Source organism: Thunnus maccoyii, chromosome 6 (assembly GCF_910596095.1).
Source record: "Thunnus maccoyii chromosome 6, fThuMac1.1, whole genome shotgun sequence".
Lineage (NCBI taxonomy): Eukaryota > Metazoa > Chordata > Actinopteri > Scombriformes > Scombridae > Thunnus > Thunnus maccoyii.
Window position 1 is genome coordinate 5,542,779 of NC_056538.1, and position 19,373 is coordinate 5,562,151.

The 19,373-nt window shown below is 39.9% G+C and overlaps 2 protein-coding genes across 5 annotated transcripts; both read left to right on the plus strand.

Moving 5' to 3' along the window:
- Nucleotides 1-646: 646 nt before the first annotated feature.
- Nucleotides 647-14,929, plus strand: inpp5ka (inositol polyphosphate-5-phosphatase Ka). Of its 4 annotated transcripts, none has more exons than XR_006096459.1 (14): nucleotides 647-740; nucleotides 1,173-1,266; nucleotides 4,945-5,049; nucleotides 5,147-5,255; nucleotides 6,736-6,852; nucleotides 7,175-7,350; nucleotides 7,513-7,624; nucleotides 7,731-7,840; nucleotides 9,975-10,206; nucleotides 10,698-10,835; nucleotides 10,921-11,004; nucleotides 11,100-11,204; nucleotides 12,475-12,757; nucleotides 13,620-14,929. XR_006096459.1 is itself a non-coding variant. In XM_042413490.1 (14 exons), exons 2-13 carry the CDS (start codon nucleotides 1,181-1,183, stop codon nucleotides 12,568-12,570), a joined length of 1,470 nt encoding a protein of 489 aa, XP_042269424.1. In that variant the 5' UTR covers nucleotides 647-740; nucleotides 1,173-1,180; the 3' UTR covers nucleotides 12,571-12,575; nucleotides 12,661-14,929. The 4 variants fall into 4 exon arrangements, 3 of the variants coding, with proteins under 3 accessions (XP_042269424.1, XP_042269425.1, XP_042269423.1); XM_042413490.1 differs by having other exon boundaries at nucleotides 12,475-12,575; nucleotides 12,661-14,929; XM_042413491.1 differs by having other exon boundaries at nucleotides 12,475-12,575.
- A 102-nt stretch (nucleotides 14,930-15,031) lies between these two features.
- On the plus strand, nucleotides 15,032-18,642 carry tekt1 (tektin 1). The gene is made up of 8 exons (XM_042413492.1): nucleotides 15,032-15,139; nucleotides 16,033-16,221; nucleotides 16,337-16,502; nucleotides 16,670-16,798; nucleotides 16,949-17,095; nucleotides 17,383-17,608; nucleotides 17,972-18,168; nucleotides 18,405-18,642. Exons 1-8 carry the CDS (start codon nucleotides 15,058-15,060, stop codon nucleotides 18,562-18,564), a joined length of 1,296 nt encoding a protein of 431 aa, XP_042269426.1. The 5' UTR covers nucleotides 15,032-15,057; the 3' UTR covers nucleotides 18,565-18,642.
- The last annotated feature ends 731 nt before the right edge of the window (nucleotides 18,643-19,373 follow it).

Below are 19,373 nucleotides of genomic sequence, written 5' to 3' on the forward strand. Positions count from 1 at the left end.
GCTAATGTGAAGTAAAGACAGAAAGAGCAGAAGTTTAACCAGCAGCAGCAATGAAACGTAAGTCTGAATCCTTCAAAATAAAAGCACTCCCCAAGACGTCATCTGATGTAAAAACAAAGAACCATCCAAAAAAACAAAAACAGGCCTCTTGTGCTTTGTAGATTCTTCTTGTATGTTAATTGATAAACTATATGTGAAGATCGCTACATAACTAACTTTTGGCTTAAAGGTCCACCTAAAAAAAGACAATCTAAGCAATTTGTTGCAGGACAGAAAGGAAAAAAAAACGATTTTTCACTAGGAATATTTAAACGAAACATCATGATAACAGAACATGATGAAATTATTTCAAAATATCTGGTTTCATCCACAACCCAGAAGTTACGCTTTTATTATGACGGAGAACTGTCTTCCGGATAAGGGGCGGGAACAATAACATTAGCTACTGTACCCCAATTTTTTTCTCCTAGGACGACGAAGTCATGGCCCGCCCTATTCTACCTCTGATTGGCTAGTATTCGTTGCCTTCGTTGGTTAGGTTTATGGATGAGGAGTGTGATTGGTTAGGGTTAGGGTAAGAATATCAGGCTAAGCCAATCAGAGGCAGAGTAGGGCGAGTCATGACTTCGCCATCCTAGGTAAAACAAAAACAACGTCTACTGTACTCAGGCTGTTGGACTGCCGTATGTCTCTTTTCAAGTAGCTAAACTGCGAAAACAAGTACAACTGAAACATACCAGGTAGTGTACAACAAAACACCCTCACTATTACCTGCCTTAAATCAAGTCTTAAATGTTTTATTAGAAAAGGCAGCTTGGTTTAGCTTGGCTTTCAATGTTTATCTCTACGTTAACTTACATTACTCGATGACAGCAGCGGGGCATGATGATAGCTAACGTTACACGCAGTTAGCTCGGCGTAATACTATCAGTTTAATGATAACTGAGTCTGCAAATGTCAGATTAAAGATGTTAGCTGCAGTGTGTGGTTAACCCCTGGTGTCCTGTGCCGTCCCTAAAGTATTGCAACTGGTGCTAGCGATGTTAGCTAGCTAATAGTTAATGTTACTGTTTCGGAAATTGCATATTTTTACATTAGTTTCTGTTAAATGTGTTCAGGATGTACCATCATACTAGTGCAAATTACAGCAGATCTGGCTCGTTTCTTTCCAGGTGTCGATATGATGGAGGAGAAAGAGGAGCGCTCAGATGCCCAGCAGTCAGACATCAGTTTGACGAAGGGAGACTACGAGGGAGAGAGCTTCAGGTTGGACCCTTTTTGCATCCTCTGCGGAGAAGTCAGTACTTCTCTGTGACTTCTCTTACTGTACTACGAATCGTGCTCGGACCTGCCACCAGCTCTCATTGAGGGTCAGCGTCCACCAATTACAAGCGAAAATAGCTGAGATCAATTGTTTGTCCACGTTTGGTACGCCAGGTTTTTACCAGAGGCTTCATAATATATGTTAGAACGATAAATTAAGCAGTACCAGGCGTGTTGCCAGAAAGCTGTAGCATCAAATTACCAGATTTCTGAATGGAACATGGCTTGAGATATTTTCCACCAGACCACCAGACCCACCAGGGCATGCACTACATGCAGCACACTGAGTGGATATATATATCTTATGTATAACTATTGAAATGTGAGTGTTGATTAGTATAATGAACATTATGTTTATATGTGTAGCTGTTGCACAGTAAGTGGACATACAGTAAATAACAAAACAGACTACACCCCTGGTCAGTATCACTAAAATGTTCATCACAAATAATTTCCATTTAATGCTATTTTATTTGCTTTTAGACAAAATCCAAGAAGAATGATGATTCTTTTCAGCTGCTCCTTGTTGGAGTGATTTTGTTGCTCTACCTTCCTCTTTAAAATACTCAAAAGATGTTCTATTGGATTCAGGTCAGGGACATACTTGGCCAGGTCATAATTTTCACTTTTTTCTACTTTAAAAACCTCTTTTTTCCTCTTGTGATTTTTGCAGTGTGTGTAGGATCATTGTCATGTTGGAAAATTCCTCTTCCAACCTTCTAGAGTCATCTCCTCTATACCTTTTGCACTCATGCAGCCCCGTATCAGCACACTCCCACCTCCATGTTTCACAGTCGGCACCATGCAGTCATTGTGGTAGTCCTGGCCAGGTCCACGCCAAACATGCTGGACCCTATCTGATCCAAACAAGTTTCATCTGACCAAAGAATGTTCATTAGGCTTCTTGTCATTAGCAAAGTAATCTTGCAGGTTTTATGCCATTTTTTGAGCAATGGTTTTCCTCTTGGATGTTGTCTGTAGAGGTTGACTTCATGGAATGTCCTTCACACTGTCTGAGCAGACACTGAAACACCAATTTTCACACATAATCCTTGTGCCAAGTCAGAAGCACTTTGAGGACGGCCACTGTGCCTTCTGTTATTGGTAGTATGGGTCCTCCTGTACATCCTAACCATTGCTGCAACTGTGTTTTGGTTTCTGTTCAGTAGCCCACTGATGATCTTGTACCCTCTTTCATCTTCATGAAGTCTCACAATCTGGTTTCTTACTTGTTCAGGCAGTTCCTTACCATGCGGAGCCATGTTGCATTAGACACAATACAGGCCTAAATGGAGGAAGTTGTGGTTTTCACAAGTTCTTTCATAACCTTGTTCCAATTGGAAGTCACAGGTTTACTCACTTTTGTTGCATTGAGGTTGTACTTTGAGGCCTGTATTTCCAATTAAGTCTATCCAACTTGTTTGTTTTTAATGACAAATAAGATCAAATACCCTACACTTCACCTTAAAAATACCACAATTATTGTAAGATGACACAATGTTGAATTATTTAACATTTTAATGATATTGCACAGGAATGTACTCAGTTTTGTTATATACTGTATACTCAGTGTTCAACTATTGCCCAATTATAGTGTCATAGCCAAAAAAATGGCAGGTTTACTGCTCATAAATGTAATGACATGTAGCAAGAAACTGCCTCTGTGTCTTGTCATTTATATATTAAATGATTTGAAGTGTCTGTCAGGGAATAGTTCCTGGACAGTTGTCAATTTAACTCTCAAGGACTTGAGGACTTGACTTGCTTCTTCTTCTTCTTCTTCTTCGCTGCCCTTTAATTTTCACTACAGACTTCTCATTGCTTTAAAGTAGTTTATATTTGCAATAAGCTTGATTGCAAAATCTGGTGAAAGCCAGAGATGGACAATATGTTGTGTTGTTCTTGAAGCCAGTTTGGTGTTGCCTCCTCTAGACAGAGGTGACATTGTCTGAGTTTAGCCATAAAGTCATTCAGAAGAACAGGCTCTACAATGTTGACATTATTCTTTCATCTCGCATTTTATATGTGACATTTATGTGGAATATTTCTATTATTTTGTTTAATTAAAAGTTTGGGATCAGTATAACTGTTTGTGTCAGTGAACACCACTGGTACCAGACCTCCAAGGCTTTTCTGAAAGCACAATTATCTGTCCCATTTAGAGTTTAGAGAATACGCTAAACACAGTGCAGTGATTGCCAGCCTACAAATCTGTCTGTATACTGGCAGGTGGATTATGTTGCCCAACAATACACACCTAATGCGGATTTGAAGAAAAAAACAATGTGTTGCCCGAGGAAAGAGCAGCTCTGTGCTCAACGGCTTACAAGGGGAAAGGGAGTTTTATGTTCACGCATGCAAGTTGGTTTCCCAATTTTTAAATAGGCCTAATGTTGAGGCATTTTACAATGAGATTATTCATAGTTTTTAGCACACAAAGAAGACCTGTAGACAAATTAACCAATTTCCTAATCACTCAGTCCAACTCTGGAGCACCAATAGCCAAGAGGCAGGTCTCTCCTCATTTCACTCATTCTACAGAAGCCACCAAAGCTTCACACTGTTGCTCATTTGATTCTCTTCTTACAATCCAAACCTACCTCCAGATTTTGGATTTTTATTTTTGCGTCAACAATTCTTGGTCCTTTAGGAATTACTTTCACATTTTTCACTGCAACACTCGGGCTTTCAAGAAGAAAGCTGAACTCGCGCGCATCCCGGCTAACGTTGTCGAGAACAGCTGCCACTCTTGAGCCATAATGGATGAAATCAGTCGGCTGCTGGGCAACATCGGGCGCATCCGCTCTGAGAGCATGGCCAGTGACGCCACGCAGTCAACGGGCAGCAGACTCGCTCTGCGCCAGCGGCTCCACCAGCTGATGACTTGTGTGGATGACTTGGACCCTAAAAACGAGCTGCATGATAAAGTGGTCAAAACCCTGGATAACGCCTTCCTCATCTGTGGCAAGAGAGCCAACAAGCCGAAGAAGGACAGTTTCAGGTGGAGAGCGATGTCATCTCTTCTCTGTGTGCTGAAGATGAAGAGATATAGTAGATTGCATTATAGTACAGTAGTTATCTTTTTTTTTCCAGCTTTCTTCTTTTTACACTGTTGATTTTCTCTTTAACGTGCCCTCAGGGATTTTCCTGTTGCAGGTCAGATAAACGGCCTTATCACCGGCCAACAAAGGACCCTGTTGATTCTTGCTAGTTGAAGCCCTCCAGCAGAACTTTGTCCTTTTGAATGTCTGTCATGCATTTTGCTGTGTTAGCTGAGCAAAGAAAATTCAATGTTATGGATGTTAAGAGTTTGGGTGAAAGGACGACTATATGTTAACTGCCTGACCTGCATGTGTTTGCAGCACAGTGTCCACACTGTTACAGCTTTTAAACCCGGACGCAGTGCTCATATTTGCTTTTTAACACACTCAATGAAGCTCTTTGATTGTAAAGATATATTTCTTTCAATTTTGTGAATTGTGTGTTTTTCACTTGTAAGATGATACAGAATATTTTAAAGGTATTTTAGTGTTATCCAACTATTAGTGAAGCAATGTGTATATATTTTTTATGCAAAGTGTGGTGACAAACAAACATTTTTTCCATCATCCTTCCCTGTAGGCTACACATGGTGACGTGGAATGTGGCCACAGCTGATCCTCCAGATGACGTAAGCTCGCTTCTCCATCTAAGCTCTCCAAAGAGCCCGGACCTCTACGTCATCGGGTAGGTGGTGCAGGGAATGTGGATTAATTTGTGTGGCCGGCAGTTAGTTTAAATGGTTTGGAACAAAATAACGATTAAAGCTGTGTTTGTGTGTTAGTCTGCAGGAGGTGTACTCAAAGCCGTTGAGATTCGTATCAGACATTGTGTTCGACGACCCATGGAGTCATCTGTTCATGTCCACCTTAGCACCACGGAACTATGTTAAGGTACAGATCTGATCAAAACACCCTCATACACATGCACACACACACACTTTATCTGCTCTGTAAATCACTTGTCCTTATTTCACCTTTGAGAAAAAGCTAAAAGGAAAGAAAGACCTTGTTTCCATACAAGAAATCTTGAATAAAGCAATAATTTGGCGTTCTGTCATAGGAAGAGCAGACGGTCACACTGAGCCTGATAACATCTTGCTACACAACACAAGAGCCACAGACTTTGAACAACAACCCACATGATGTTTCCTGCTAAAATCTCCCTCTTATCTAACATACAAACATGAGCATGCGTCTCGTCCTGCACCTTAGCTTGTTGAACAATCCACCAAACAAACATTCACCAGGGAAAAGTGCATCGCTAATGTCAGTAAGCAGCTGATTAGCTATCTAGCTGCTCAGCTGCAGCACGTTAAACATGTAAATGTACCTGCAAATGTCACTTCAGTCCATCAGTACCACTGCTAACAACACACTGTCTGACTTGTAGCTAACAGCAGTTTGTTTACATTGTCTCTTGTTCTTTACGGCCTTTTTGTGTCACATATACACTTGTCTCAGTACATTTCATTTAGATAATAAGCTATTATTTTGAATACAAACTTACAGAAGAGGAGAGCAAAATTTCCATAAAATAACCCAATAAACAGGCATTATCAAAGCATGTTAGAGTTCAGTATTTTATATTTATGAAACTGGTACACAGTGTTATACGAAGAGATTTTGTTTTTGGTATAAAAGTTTTTATAATGCCAAAATGAGCAACGTCTGCTGTTTGTGGACATGGATGGTGTGTTACAGCGTGTGTGCGTGTGACACAGACACAAAATATCTAAACACAGAATATCACTCAACTTTAACTTTAACTTTAGTTCCAAGTAACTGATCAAACATTGGAATTCCACATGACGGAATAACAACAGTAATATTCGTATTATTGTTGTTGAATGTTCAATCAGTGAAAATGAGTTACAAACGTTTACCTGCCAGTGTGGTGGATAGCCTTTCAAGATCTACTCGCCAAAAAGAAAATTTACCCGCATTTGGCGCTTGGTGCGTGTTAATTTCGGACCCTGGGTGTAACACCGGCACCCTGGCAGCCTGCCAGCTGCTGTCAATCAAACACAAACACTGACACTCCCCTCCAGCCTTCTGAGACAAAAAGGAGCATTTCTGATATTTTCTCAAATACCTTTTTTCTAACTTTTTGTAATAAAAGAACTATTGATAATACATTTAAAATGCACATTGAACACATTTTTGACTGTGAGAAGGGATGAGTAAATGTGGATTTCAAAGCTAGCAGCGATTTTACAGAGAGACAAGTCCAGGTTTACCTTTCAAGAATCTTTTTTTTTTTCAGGTCAAGTAGAATCTTTGATGGCTCTAAATGCTTGTTTTGTTGTGTGGAGAAAGAGAGTGCATAAAATGTACCTTGTGCTGTATTTACTTTGTATGTGTGTGTTTTCAGGTGTCCTCCATCAGAATGCAGGGTCTACTGCTGATTTTCTTCTCCAAACTGGAGCATGTGCCCTTTATCAGAGACATCCAGGCCACATACACACGCACAGGCATCTTCGGCTACTGGGTGAGAAACTCAGGCGCACACACAAATGCATACGGTCGCACATGATAAATATTTGGCGGAATAAAGCGTGTCAAAACACATCCTGCTTGGTTTGTCACACTTGTGAACTGAACCGCAGAAGAGAACAGATGTGTGTTCCCCCCCCCCCCCCCAACTGTCAAAAATAGTTCATGAGTTGGTCATTTGCTTGTCATAATGAATAGTTCTGTCTTTTGTGTCTGTCTCATTTGTAAAACCATGGGTTCATCTCTCATGTAGCTTAAAAAACTGAATGAAGAGTGCAGAACGGTTTAATAGACACTGTGGTTTGTGTGTCTCTCAGGGGAACAAAGGTGGTGTTTCCATCCGTCTGTCTCTGTACGGCCACATGCTGTGTTTCCTCAACTGTCACTTGGCTGCTCACATGAAATATGCCACAGAGAGAGTGGATGAGTTTGAATACATCATGGACACGCAGACATTTGACTGTAAGAAGGCTCCGACAATCCCTGACCACAGGTGAGCAGACGCACAGAATACAAACTTTCATCTCATCGTAGCTGCACCGTGTTTATGTATGAAATCCGTACGGTCACGCATTCATTTTCTATAATTCTTCAGTGTTTCTCATTTCTGTATCTTTCTGTCCTTCCTCCCTCCTCCGTCCCTCTCTCGCTCCAGGGTTGTCTTCTGGTTCGGAGATCTCAACTTCCGAATTCAGGACCACGGCATGCACTTCGTCCGCACATGTATCAACAATCAAACCTACAACCTGCTGTGGAGCAAAGACCAGGTTTGACAGTCCTCGCTCCCAGCAACAACACCGGAATGATTCGTGCATGACTAACAAGGATAAAATGAGACACGGTTCGTTATTGTGTTTGTGTTGTCATTCTCAGTTGATCATGATGAAGAAGAAAGAGCAGATGCTCCAGGAGTTTGAGGAAGGGCCTCTGGACTTTCAACCCACGTACAAGTTTGACTTAAACTCTGATACTTATGACAGCAGGTAACTGTCTCAAGTAACGTACAAGAAATCCTCATCATGATCAATTCTAATGAATCATAATCGTCCTTTTTAAAATCACATTTTATTACTAGTACTTGGCTCTTAGAATATTAATTTATATATATTTTATCTACAACTCTTTTCAACTTCACAGGGACTACAGGACATGGTTTACCTTTAAGTAAGAGTTAAAAACACATGTCCGCACCTTCCTTAATATACCACACCATCCCTTTTTTTAATTCACCTAACTGCATTTCAGTATGGACATACTGTACACTCTACTTTTAACAAGATGCTAAAAGTAGCATCCTCTTTTTGTTCAAGCAGTCTAATAACTTTGAGTCTTAACCATGTTTTGGCTTAATGGAGATGATCTGCATCTGTTACTGACTGCAAGTTAAGCAGCAGATACTGCTTAACTTTTCAAAACAAATGTCTCTGCAAAGAAAAGACTGAAATGTTCTCCATCTTACAGAATATTGTCTGAGATCTCAGGCCAGTTGTTTTGGGAGCCAATACTGTTGCTGTTAAAGGTTCTCTGTGGAGTTTATGACAGCTACTGGCATTAGGAGCAATGGTTTTATGAGCTGGTCGCTGTTTTGTTGGTATCATGTGCCTGAGGGTGCAGGCCATTCATGTGTGCTCGGCCAGAGGAAATCTCTAATGTGCGTCAACTGGCTCAATGCAAGAAGACCAGATGGTGTCCGATGATCTATGCGCGACATGAAACGAATGGTGCACCATCTCAGAGTGCTGCTCATGGGTTTTTTCTTAACACATCCATATAGCAAACATGGATGTAAATAATAGGATCAAGATATTTAAAAAATCTGCACATGCTTCATGAGGAGGAAAATTAATGCAGTTAGTTAAACCTCAACACACTTGACTGAGAAAAACTGACTGTAAATGTAACAGTTTATGACAAAAACTCCCCAGGGTACCTTTATAAACAGCAAAGTATCAGTGGTCCAGATTAACCTGCATTTAACCAACAGTGTGTAATACCTCTTAACTGCTTTGACAGCTTGTTCATCTAAAACCTAGTGGTTAAATCTCACTGAGTCCCAGAACAGCTGCTGCATAACAGCTAACATGCATGGCCATAAATAGAAGTTTTGGTAATACAGGCGCTATGACTGTAGTTAATTCAATATGTGTGTGTTGGATTGTAATCGGATATCACCCAAACATGGTTCTGCTTACACTGGAGGCTGCCTGTTGATAACAGATACTTTATGGTCTGTAGAAATCCGCAATGATGATTTTACTTTATTTACTAATGACATTTTGCAGTTTTTAATGAATGCTTGATGTTTAAGGTAGTAATGTATTAGTTACTACTAAAAATGTGGCTAAGTCACCCGCCCCCCCCCCTTTCTTCTACTTTTGGGGCTTTTTTCTATTTTGAAAATAAGATATGTCACTCCACATATGTCCTCATATCAAAACCTCATCAGACATTAGCATGAACAGTACAACTTAAACATAACTAGCTATGTCTAAACATCATTTAAGATAGCAGCGTACAGCTACGATGGGACCTAACAACAAACTCATCCTGTGCCTGTTGTACCAGCTGTATACACACATGTTCAGCTATGCACACAAAACTTTGATGCAAGTTGAGCTCAAATTAAAGACAAAAACCTGCTGTCTTTAAATTCAGGTCTGTAATGATGTGGGTTAACATAACATAAAAGTATATCCTTTATACTTCTTACAAGCTTTTCCTTCATGCAGGCTGCGTTTGCATCTAAAGAAGAAGGATGTGTCAACAAAGAACGGTTTTGAGTATAAATTGCAAAAAAAAAAGTCAATATTACTTGCTGTGGTGGTTTTCTGCTACTTGCAGAATGCTTTCAAGTTGCCCCATCATCAAGGCCACTTTGACATAGAGACTGTAACTTGTCCCCCCAATTTGTCAATCATGACACCTAGCCTGGTCATGTATGGTAGAATTATCGTATTGTTTCAACATTATGTAGTTGGAATTTTCTGGTTTTCCTCATCCCTCACCCAGTCACATACCTCATAGCAGTCTTGATTCATGCTACGAAGAGTTGACTCCTAACTAAAGCCCCTTCCTCTCTGCTCTCTGTCCGCTCGTCTTCCATAACCACCTGTCCAGCGGTAAGAAGCGTAAACCTGCCTGGACAGACAGGATTCTGTGGCGGCTCAGACCCAAAGCCTCGCTCCCTGATGAGCAAGACGAAAACAAACCCGGACTGGATGTGAAAAAGGTCAAGCAGCTAGAAGAGGATGAGGAGTACCCTCTGAAGATCAGGCAGGACTCTTACACCAGCAATATGGAGTACGGCATCAGTGACCACAAGCCTGTCATCGGCATCTTCACGCTGGAGGTGAGTTACCAGAGCTTTGGCTTCATTATAACACCGACTGTGCTATCCAGATATAATCCCACATACACAATCCTGCTGCGCCAAGTATGTATCAATCCGCCACTGAATATAGTCCCCAACAAATGCACTATTTACTCCTGTTTGAGTAACTTTTGCTAAAAACCACAGTGCCCAGCTGTTTTCAGGAATTACCTAGCCTTCTTAAAACCTGTTTGTAACCAGTTTTTAAAGTCTACAGTTGGAGCAACGGGCTTGGAGCTGAGAGCCACAGACAGGAAGTTGCAAAGTATCAAGAGACGCACCCTGAAAATGCAGCAGTTCAATGGAATTGAGCCATTGTTCATTTTATTACATTTTTACATCTGTGCTTTTCCTACTGTGATTTGTCAATGAATTCTGTGAAAATGGGCTATTGTTGACCTTCAAAAGGCCCGATCATTTAAATCCCACTCAGTTCTTCTTCCACTATTTCTATTTCTCTGTCCCTCCAGCTGAGGAAGATCTACGAGACTCCTCTGGTGCGTCTGCAGCCGGAGGGCGACTGGAGTGCAGACATTGATGCCATGGTTGTCTACAGCCCTCTGCAGCCGTTCCCCTCCAGTACGTGGGACTGGATCGGACTCTTCAAGGTCAGTTTAACAACAACCGCTCACCACTGGCAGTTTAAATGTGACATTTCAGTATGAGAGTCTTGAATGTGTGTATGACATTCAGGTGGGATTCACCAGCGTGTCAGACTACATCACCTACACGTGGGTCAAAGACGATGAAGTGGCCTTCAATGAAGAAGTCATGCAGGTAGTAACTAGTTAACAGAAGCTATTTTGACAATTTAACTGGAGGAATTGTATCAGAAAAAATGCTCAGGTGAATATAAATGTCTGTTTTTCTAGGTATATGTGAGTAAAGAGGAAATCCCTGTGCAAGGAGGAGAGTTTGTGCTGGGCTACTACAGCAGTCCTCTGCGGTGCATCATTGGAATCAGTGAACCATTCAAGGTGAGTGTTAAACTTTGTTAGCTTTGAAAATTTCTCTTATGTCACATGATTTGGTGGTGTTCTTGAATCCACATTAAGAATTTTGGAGAACATACACAAAGATGAACCCACAAATGGACATTTAGTTTTCCTTTAAAGGTATAATATGTAATTATTCCACATTAAAATGTCTAAAAACAACTAGACCTATGTTATATATGTTGTTGAGTTGTGTACTTATATTATCCCAGATGTTTCCAACAATTTTCAAACTCAGAGAAATCTGTAATTTAATCAAAGTAACGGACCGTTTCATTTGGTCGCATGTCAATGGCGTCATACCTCCTTTACCAAAGAGTAAACACGCACAAGATGCATACGGCGGCGCTGTGTTTGTCCGCTACAATGGCATCTTCCAAAGAGTAACTTACACACATAAAAGATTATACATCGGCGTTGTGGTTGTTCCACAGAAACTGTTATAAATTGACTTTTATTCGGTTTTAAGCCACATTTTCATGATAAATTTAGGTCGCTTTTACCTATATCTTTTAGCCGGAAGAAGGATTTCGTCATTGGACGTCTGGATCTTAAGTTATCAGATAAATAAACTGGGCAAACGTTAGCAGCAGCTCGGCTAACAGCCCCTCCAGGAAGTCTGGTGGTCACCAAACATCGTCGGAGAAATATTGATTTTTTTTAGGTGAAACAGCTTTAATTAGTGTTTTAACGATTTTAATCCGTGTGCATGTTTGTTTTTGGAGAGGAGACCTTTGCAGATAATTCGGCTCCCGGGAGAAACCGGCCAAACGTCTGGATCTAAAGTTATAAGAGAAATAAACTGAACAAGTGTTAGCAGCAGCTCGGCTAACAGCCCGTACCGGACGTCCGGTGGTTGCTGTACATTATCGTAGAAACACTGATTTTTTTTAGGTGAAACAGTTTTATTCAGTGTTTTTACCTGTAATCTCAGGGTCCGTTTGTTCTGGAGAGGAGGAGACCTCCGCAGGTAATTTGGCTCCCGGTAAAAACATCCCGAATGATTAACACTGGAGTAATCCTATCCCGGTGAAGCTGGTTATTTAACGATGAAGACAACAACTCCCATGATCCCTTGCTACTTCACACCCACTCCGTCTTTTGTTATTGTTTTGATTGAGAGACCCCTAGTGGCTGAAATTACATATTGTGCATTTAATCCTATTTGACAACTTGAAATTGATGTAATTTGTTAACAAAGCTCCTGGTTGTGTAAGAAGGCACCAGTATAATCTGCTGGTCTCTCTTTTAGGTCCACGAGTCCAAGGTAGCCATTGAGGAAGGCTTGTTGCCTGAGAGGATCAACGGACTTGACAAAACCGTAGCGAGTGAAGACCTTTGGAACTAGACGTGGTACGATGTAGAAATGGATCCAATCTGGCCTGGTTCTCCTTAGCCACAGCTTTTAATAACTGTGTTTCTTAATCTGTCGCTGAAGGAGCAGCTTAGGAAATGCTGCTTGTTCATGCTGTAAGACATCCCCACTGACAGCTCTAATGCTACTGGTGTAGCTATAAGTTACTTACACCTCTGTGGTCAGTATACTTTTTTTTAATTTTTTTTTTTTACGACTGATCTCCAGGGTTATATTTTCTGTTAATATACGAACTAGAGTTCAAGGTCTGACTGAAATAAAAGCAGCAATCATGAACAATCCTTCATCATCTGATCCAAAACCGAGAATAGATAGATTAATGCTAACTCAAATTTAAATTGGCCTTACATCAAGCAAAGTCGTGCCAGCTTCTTGTCCTGGCCTGAAGCATAATAAAATGACAAACTCACTGCACTGTACATGAGATAGCATTATGAAATATGATGCAATGCTTTGATTGAATAGTTGAAGTTATGTGTTTGAGGAATGGGAAGTAAAAAGGTTAGGTGCATCGATACAATGGGAGGTGAAACATGGAAGGATTTGTACAGGCCTGCTGCTGTGTGTGATCAGTCTGACTGTATGTACTGTATGTCAGTTTGTGAAAGGAAGCTCTCCTTTCAAGGCTGTTGATGGATCAAAATATTAAAAAAATCCAAGTTTTCATGCTAAAGTTGCTCTCACACCTACCTTGTGAGTCCTGAAAGAAAAGCTGTAATTCTCACTATTAAAGTTTGGCTTGTTTGGGACGGTGAAAACACCCTGGTCAAACTTCACCTGACTGCTAACAATTAGGAAAAGGGAATATTATCACAGTTCCATGATCACATCAGTTTGTTGGGTATTGTTGATATACCAGTCTGTGGTTTTCTATCGCTAATTTGCATGCACACGGCAAAGCCAAATATAATGCTGGAATAGGAGCTTACACAGGAAATGACTTCATTAGTGGCTGCATATTTACTTACATTTTCCAAGTTCTCATTGTAGGCTGAGATAAAGCTTTAATTTTTTGTTTATAGAAGGATAATCAAAGCTTCAGAACTGCAGGAGGTGATAGTCAACAGGAATAGCTCCCTCCACACTCAACCCCTGTCAGCTCAAAACTCAGCTGGAGTTCACAGGACCTCTAAACATACAGCAGGTTTGTGCAGATTTGTGTGCGAGCAGTTTAGGTTCCAAAGAATTAACACAGAAGAAAATAAAGGATAGAGCTTTGTGTTTGGTGGTCCAACAAACTTAAGATTTGACTTGACACAGGGTTAAGTACTAGATAATGACTGAATAAAATGCTTTAAGGCAGACATAAAGAGAAATTCAAATATATTGAGGTGACCTGTTACTTTAAAATCAGAGGCTGATCTGATCAGTTTCTCTATCCTCTATTCCACTCTGTCTGTAAAAACATGCAGTATTGACTAAAGAGGAATTCTTCATTCTGAAGTACATGCGGATCTTAAACTGTGTACTGTCTTAAAAACAAAGAGTAACATTGCTGTAGTATGTAAGCTGGATCTATACATGGGTTTAAATGTTTTTGTATGTTATTTCAAATATTCATAGGGGCTCACAGAATATTTAACCATAGTGCTGTGAAATGACTTCTGTAGGAAGATAAGAGAAGATTTTGCAGTTTTGATTTTCTCCTGGCAGTATTTTAATTAACTTCAGTTGTTCCTGGAGGACTTGAAAAAATAGATATGTAATATAATTTTTTTTTTTCCGGAGAGCAGATTACCTTTGGCTTATATTCAGCTTGCTGTCTTATTAGCCCACCAGCACCTTGCAGTTTTTAAAAATATGAATCTTCCCTTTTTAATACTGATATTTGTATCACAGCAAAATGGAGAGTGTAAAGAAATGTTGCACTGTTTATTGTTAATGCATAAGTATTTATAGCTTGTCATGTCATTAGTGTGTATTGAGAAAGAAAGAATATGAATATTTTGTTTTTAGAGAACTATATGGATTCAGCAAGTGCCTTTTGAAATGATTATTGCTTTACATTCATCGTACTGTACTATGCTGCTCAATTGTGGTACAATATGTATCATTAATATTCATCAGATTATTTTTTCACAACATCGTATGATTTTCATGGCCTCTTGTTCTAAACTTTCAGCCTTCAGCTACGTGTTCTACTGAATATTATTATTGTTATTGGCTTGCTGGAATCAATTGTTTTAGTCGATTTATGTCACTGTTTATTTTTTATTTACATTAAAGAGTGACCTATTTTCTAAAATAGCAATGAAATGTAATAATGTACTGTAACAGAATTCCAACCAATTTATAGCTTTGCAAATGCGAATATTAAATAAGTCTCACTTCATTCTTTGTGTGGTTTATTGATTAATGATCTGTTCAATTCAGTTGTTAATGTGTTCATCTATTATTAAATAACAGACAGCTCCAAGTTATTACGGTAGCCGACGTGTAATCCGTTGCCATGGTAACCGTATGTTTTGTTACCTCTTGAAGCAGAGGACATTAAAACAGATACATTCACTCTGCAGAGGGGTTTTCAACGGGACGGAACAAGGTATGTTCATAGGAGGTACTTATTTGGTTTGTGTTTTGCTTTGATGAATGTTTAGGATAACGTTGTAATGCAAGTGATAAAACAACACGTCTCTGACAACTTTGACCCAGGGTAGCTAACTGTTAGCTAACGCTAACGCTAGCTATCAACGTTAAACTTTTCGCACAAGATAACATTCATGGTAAAGTCTTCATTTCAGAGGATTAAAATTTCTTTAGGGACGTTTGGGTTCGTTAGTTTTTGTACTTTAGGAAAACTCCATTAACAATTAATTGGCCAACTACATTTAAACATCCATCCCAATTCAGTAACTCAGAGAAGAAATACCCCTCTGAAATAACACAAATTAAAAGTCAATGTCCATCATTGACATAAGTTAAATGACATATTGTATATTTATTTGTTGATGACACTACTGACATTACTTGTAAGGTTAAATCACCTGTTCAGTATCTGGAGATACAATGTTTTTTAGATGGGCAGCTATAACTGTACAGTCCTATTTTAATACTGTACTTTAGTTACCAGAGTCTGACCTCAACAGACATAACCTTGATGTTTCAGGCATTCTAACCCAGCTTCAGTTTTGACAACTCAATGTTCTCAATTCATCAATTAGTTGTTCGGCCTTTAAAATGTCAGAAAATGATGAAAAATGTTGATCACTATTTACCAAAGCCCAAGGTGACATCCTCAAATGTCTTCATTTGTCCTGATCATCAATCCACAACCCAAAGTTCACCATCATAGAGGACAAAAGAAGCCAAAAAAATATTAACATTTGAGAAACTGGAATCAGAGAATTTGGGCTTTCTTTCTTATATAATCACACAAAATGATTAATTGATTATCAAAATATCTTCTTCCTTCTTCCTTCCTACCTATACTGTCAGTGACTGACCACCAGTGCAGAACAATGTCTCTACCGGACCGCAAATCCCAGGAGGTTGGTGGACCCAATCTAGTGAGTATTGAGGTTATGCGGAACCACTCTGAGCTCTTCAGGTCAGAATGCATGAGGCTGATCATGGAAACTGACAAAGCATGCAAACGCATGCAAAATGATGACAACAAGCGACTAGGTAAGAAGTGGAATCACAGGAAATCAACTAGTCTGTTTCCACACTGTGTTTAGCTCTAAAGGTTGATGTTTCAAAGATCACAGAGGTGGACTGTAGTGGTATTTCTTCTGTTCAGATCAGCGGGTCAGAGACATCCAGTTTCTGAAGAAGGAGTTGGAGCTGAAGTTGGAGGAGATTATTTTGGAGACTGATGTCCTCATAGTGTTACACAGCAGAGTGATGAAAGCCCTAGAGGCCTGTAAAGAACCTCTGAGAGTCACCGTTCTCTGTCTGGAGGAGAGGTGAGGTTTGAAAATGACGGAGAAAAGAGGATGTTGAACAAGCAAGAGACAAAATTATATTATGATGCTATCATGTAGAATAAGACGGGCATAAATGCAAAAATATTGAGGATAAAGAGCAAAGAGCAGAGGAGTAATGCTCTTTTTGTTTGTTCTGTGGCCTGCAGAATGAAACGTCTTCCCTCCGAGAGGCTGCATGATGAGGTGGACAGAGAGCTGCTGAAGGAGAGGGAGCTTATTGAGGGGGTGGCTTCCCTTCTGCAGCGTGTAGTTGAACAGATCACTGAACAGATACGGTAAGGAAGAAGGACTCGGTATTACCTTTTGGATTTTGTAGTAATTATTACCCTGAAGCCTAAAAATAGGATTATCACTTTAAGCTGGACACAGTTGGACTTACTTTGTAATTTACACTTGCTGTTTTTTCTCCTGTGTTTCTGTTCTAGACTGAACCGATCTGCCAAATACCACCTGGAGCAGGATCTCAAGGAGAAATCTGAGGCTCACTGCATTGACAACTCCTGTGCCTTAATGACCACCCATTCCCCGAACAACCTGCAGAAGTCCAGAAATGCCAAGACTGTTCTGCCGAGGTGAACCACCATGTTTTTGTTTGATCCATAAAGGCAGAAAGATGATATTAGATCTCTGACAAGACAGTTTATACATTTTGAAATTCTTGTCATTCTCCATATAGTTACAATGATCAAATTTTTTAGAAGATTTGAAATGATTGCCAGTGCATGTCAAGAAGGGGTCTGTCACATTCTCTTCAAGGTTTCTACACAGGTCTTAGAAGCTGGGAAATGGACAAAAAATACCTTTTGGTTCTTCCAGATCTTCATAATTTATCAAAATTCATCATCTCCTCCTGTTTCAGCTTGACATTGACTCCGAAGCAGTGGGAGAACATCTCTGACATCAACATAATCAAAGCGGAGCAGCAGAAGATCAACTCTCAGTCCCTACGGGCCCTGGTGGAGTCTCTCCTGGAGCAGACGGCTGCTGACATGCAGAAGCAGGTCCAGGACACAACATCAGCCTTTCAGCTGAATGTCCAGGAGATTAAGACGGCTAAGAGCCTGATGGAAGATCAGTTGTCCAAGGTAGGGCAGATGAGTGTATGGAGGCAGATAATTTTGATGTGGATACTGATGTTGCTTTAATAGCACATGGTGTAAATGCTGCTTCAGAGGCATCTCTATCCTGCCATGAGACACTGAATACTCCTCATTTTTAGCATAAAACATTGTAGTACTGTTGTAGCAGAATCAATACACAGGATATAATTTTACTATTCATTTTGTCAGCTAACAGCAGCTTTAATCCAAACATATTCAAATCAGACAGTTCACGGTTTGCCACTGGTTGTGCATACCAGTAGGTTTTTCTGTTGGTTCTGATGCCAGTTTCAGTATTGGCAAATACTGGTTGACCTCTGTCAAGTGTGACATGTCCCTCTCCTCTAGATTCTGTCTGAATTTGCCAGCCAGCAGAGGATCAAAGAGGATCTCCAAGTGTCCATCACAGAGAATCAACATTTCCAGAGTTTGGCCCAGGCCCGGCTGACTTTGCGACACCAGAGGCCTGGCAAAGAGCAATGCCACGATCCAGCACAGTCCCAGCTCCTCGCCGAGGTCCAGCAGCTCACTGCTCACATCAACAAGTAAGACCAGGACACACTTGCCTCTGATGATGAGGGACACGGCCACAAATGCATTTAAAAGTTGAATGATGCTGTTGTTTGGTTTTGATAGATAGCACAGATGACATGATGGATTTTAAGGAAGAATTGCAAGCCTGTTTTCTGGCACCTTTTTCCCATATTTGCTACACTTGTTAAGAGATATTACCATTTAGGACAAATAATTATGTGGCGTCTCTTTATCTCTCTGCTGTCAGACTGCATGAGGCAGTGGCCCAGTCAGAGGAGGAGCAGAGAGCTCTGGTTCGCTGCCAGCTGGAGCTGCAGGAAAACATTGGGATCAAGGCCAGCTCTCTCTACATTGATGAGGTCATCTGCGCCCAGCACAGGGAGCCCATTATCATTCATAACTTCTGAACAGGCAGCACTGGAAAGATCTACATATACCTGGTATTTTTTTCAAAATGCAGTTATATAAAAAAAAATCACTTCAAAGTATATGTGTGAATATAATTCTTTTTTTATATGGTAGAAACAGGGTTCTGACCTGGATTTTTCCTCAGTTTAGTCTAAGGTAAAGGTCTTCACTGGGAGAGCTGTTTGACTTTGTTTTTTTGTGCAATCTGAAAAATTCTCATTAATGAAATACTGGTTCAAATTATATGAAGATCCCATCATGAAAAGCTTACATTTGACCCAATGATCAAAGTGTTTAATTTTTTTCTGACAGAATTTATTTTATTTTATTTGTTTTTTAATCTATGAATTAATAAAATTGATCAAATATCTTCATATTTCACTTAATGATTTGTAATGTGAAAGAAGCTGCAACAAATAACCAGTAAAACTATTTGTAAAGTCAAATGTAGCCTAGATATAACTATAAGTGCTAACTGGAGTGAAGTGGAGATTTACACATCGCTGAATGAGAAAAGGTTGCACCACACAAACTAGTTCTTACATAGACAGATAAAACTAACATTAGCTTGCTAATACATGACCCATTTGGATTGATGAATGAAGTGAGGAGGTAATATGTAACATGGTTGACATATCTTACCATATGCATATATAAACTAAACAAAGTCATGCCTACATTTATAAAGCATTGGCAGTTAAATTAAACATCTTTATATATCTTATTTTTGGAAGTTATGTTACAGCTCGTGATGCTCTGACGACACCACAGCTGATTGCTTTTGATCGCATGGTGCTACAGGACTGGG

What these genes read in the sequence shown, in the direction of transcription:
- tekt1 (XM_042413492.1), top strand. Translation starts at nt 15,058, where the DNA reads ATGTTTTGTTACCTCTTGAAGCAGAGGACATTAAAACAGATACATTCA. An exon ending in CAGATCACTGAACAGATACG is followed by an intron (nt 16,799 to 16,948) that starts GTAAGGAAGAAG and finishes TTTCTGTTCTAG; the next exon opens with ACTGAACCGATCTGCCAAAT. An exon ending in CTCACTGCTCACATCAACAA is followed by an intron (nt 18,169 to 18,404) that starts GTAAGACCAGGA and finishes CTCTGCTGTCAG; the next exon opens with ACTGCATGAGGCAGTGGCCC.
- inpp5ka (XM_042413489.1), top strand. Translation starts at nt 1,181, where the DNA reads ATGATGGAGGAGAAAGAGGAGCGCTCAGATGCCCAGCAGTCAGACATC. An exon ending in CCGGACCTCTACGTCATCGG is followed by an intron (nt 5,050 to 5,146) that starts GTAGGTGGTGCA and finishes TTTGTGTGTTAG; the next exon opens with TCTGCAGGAGGTGTACTCAA. An exon ending in ACTGGATCGGACTCTTCAAG is followed by an intron (nt 10,836 to 10,920) that starts GTCAGTTTAACA and finishes TATGACATTCAG; the next exon opens with GTGGGATTCACCAGCGTGTC.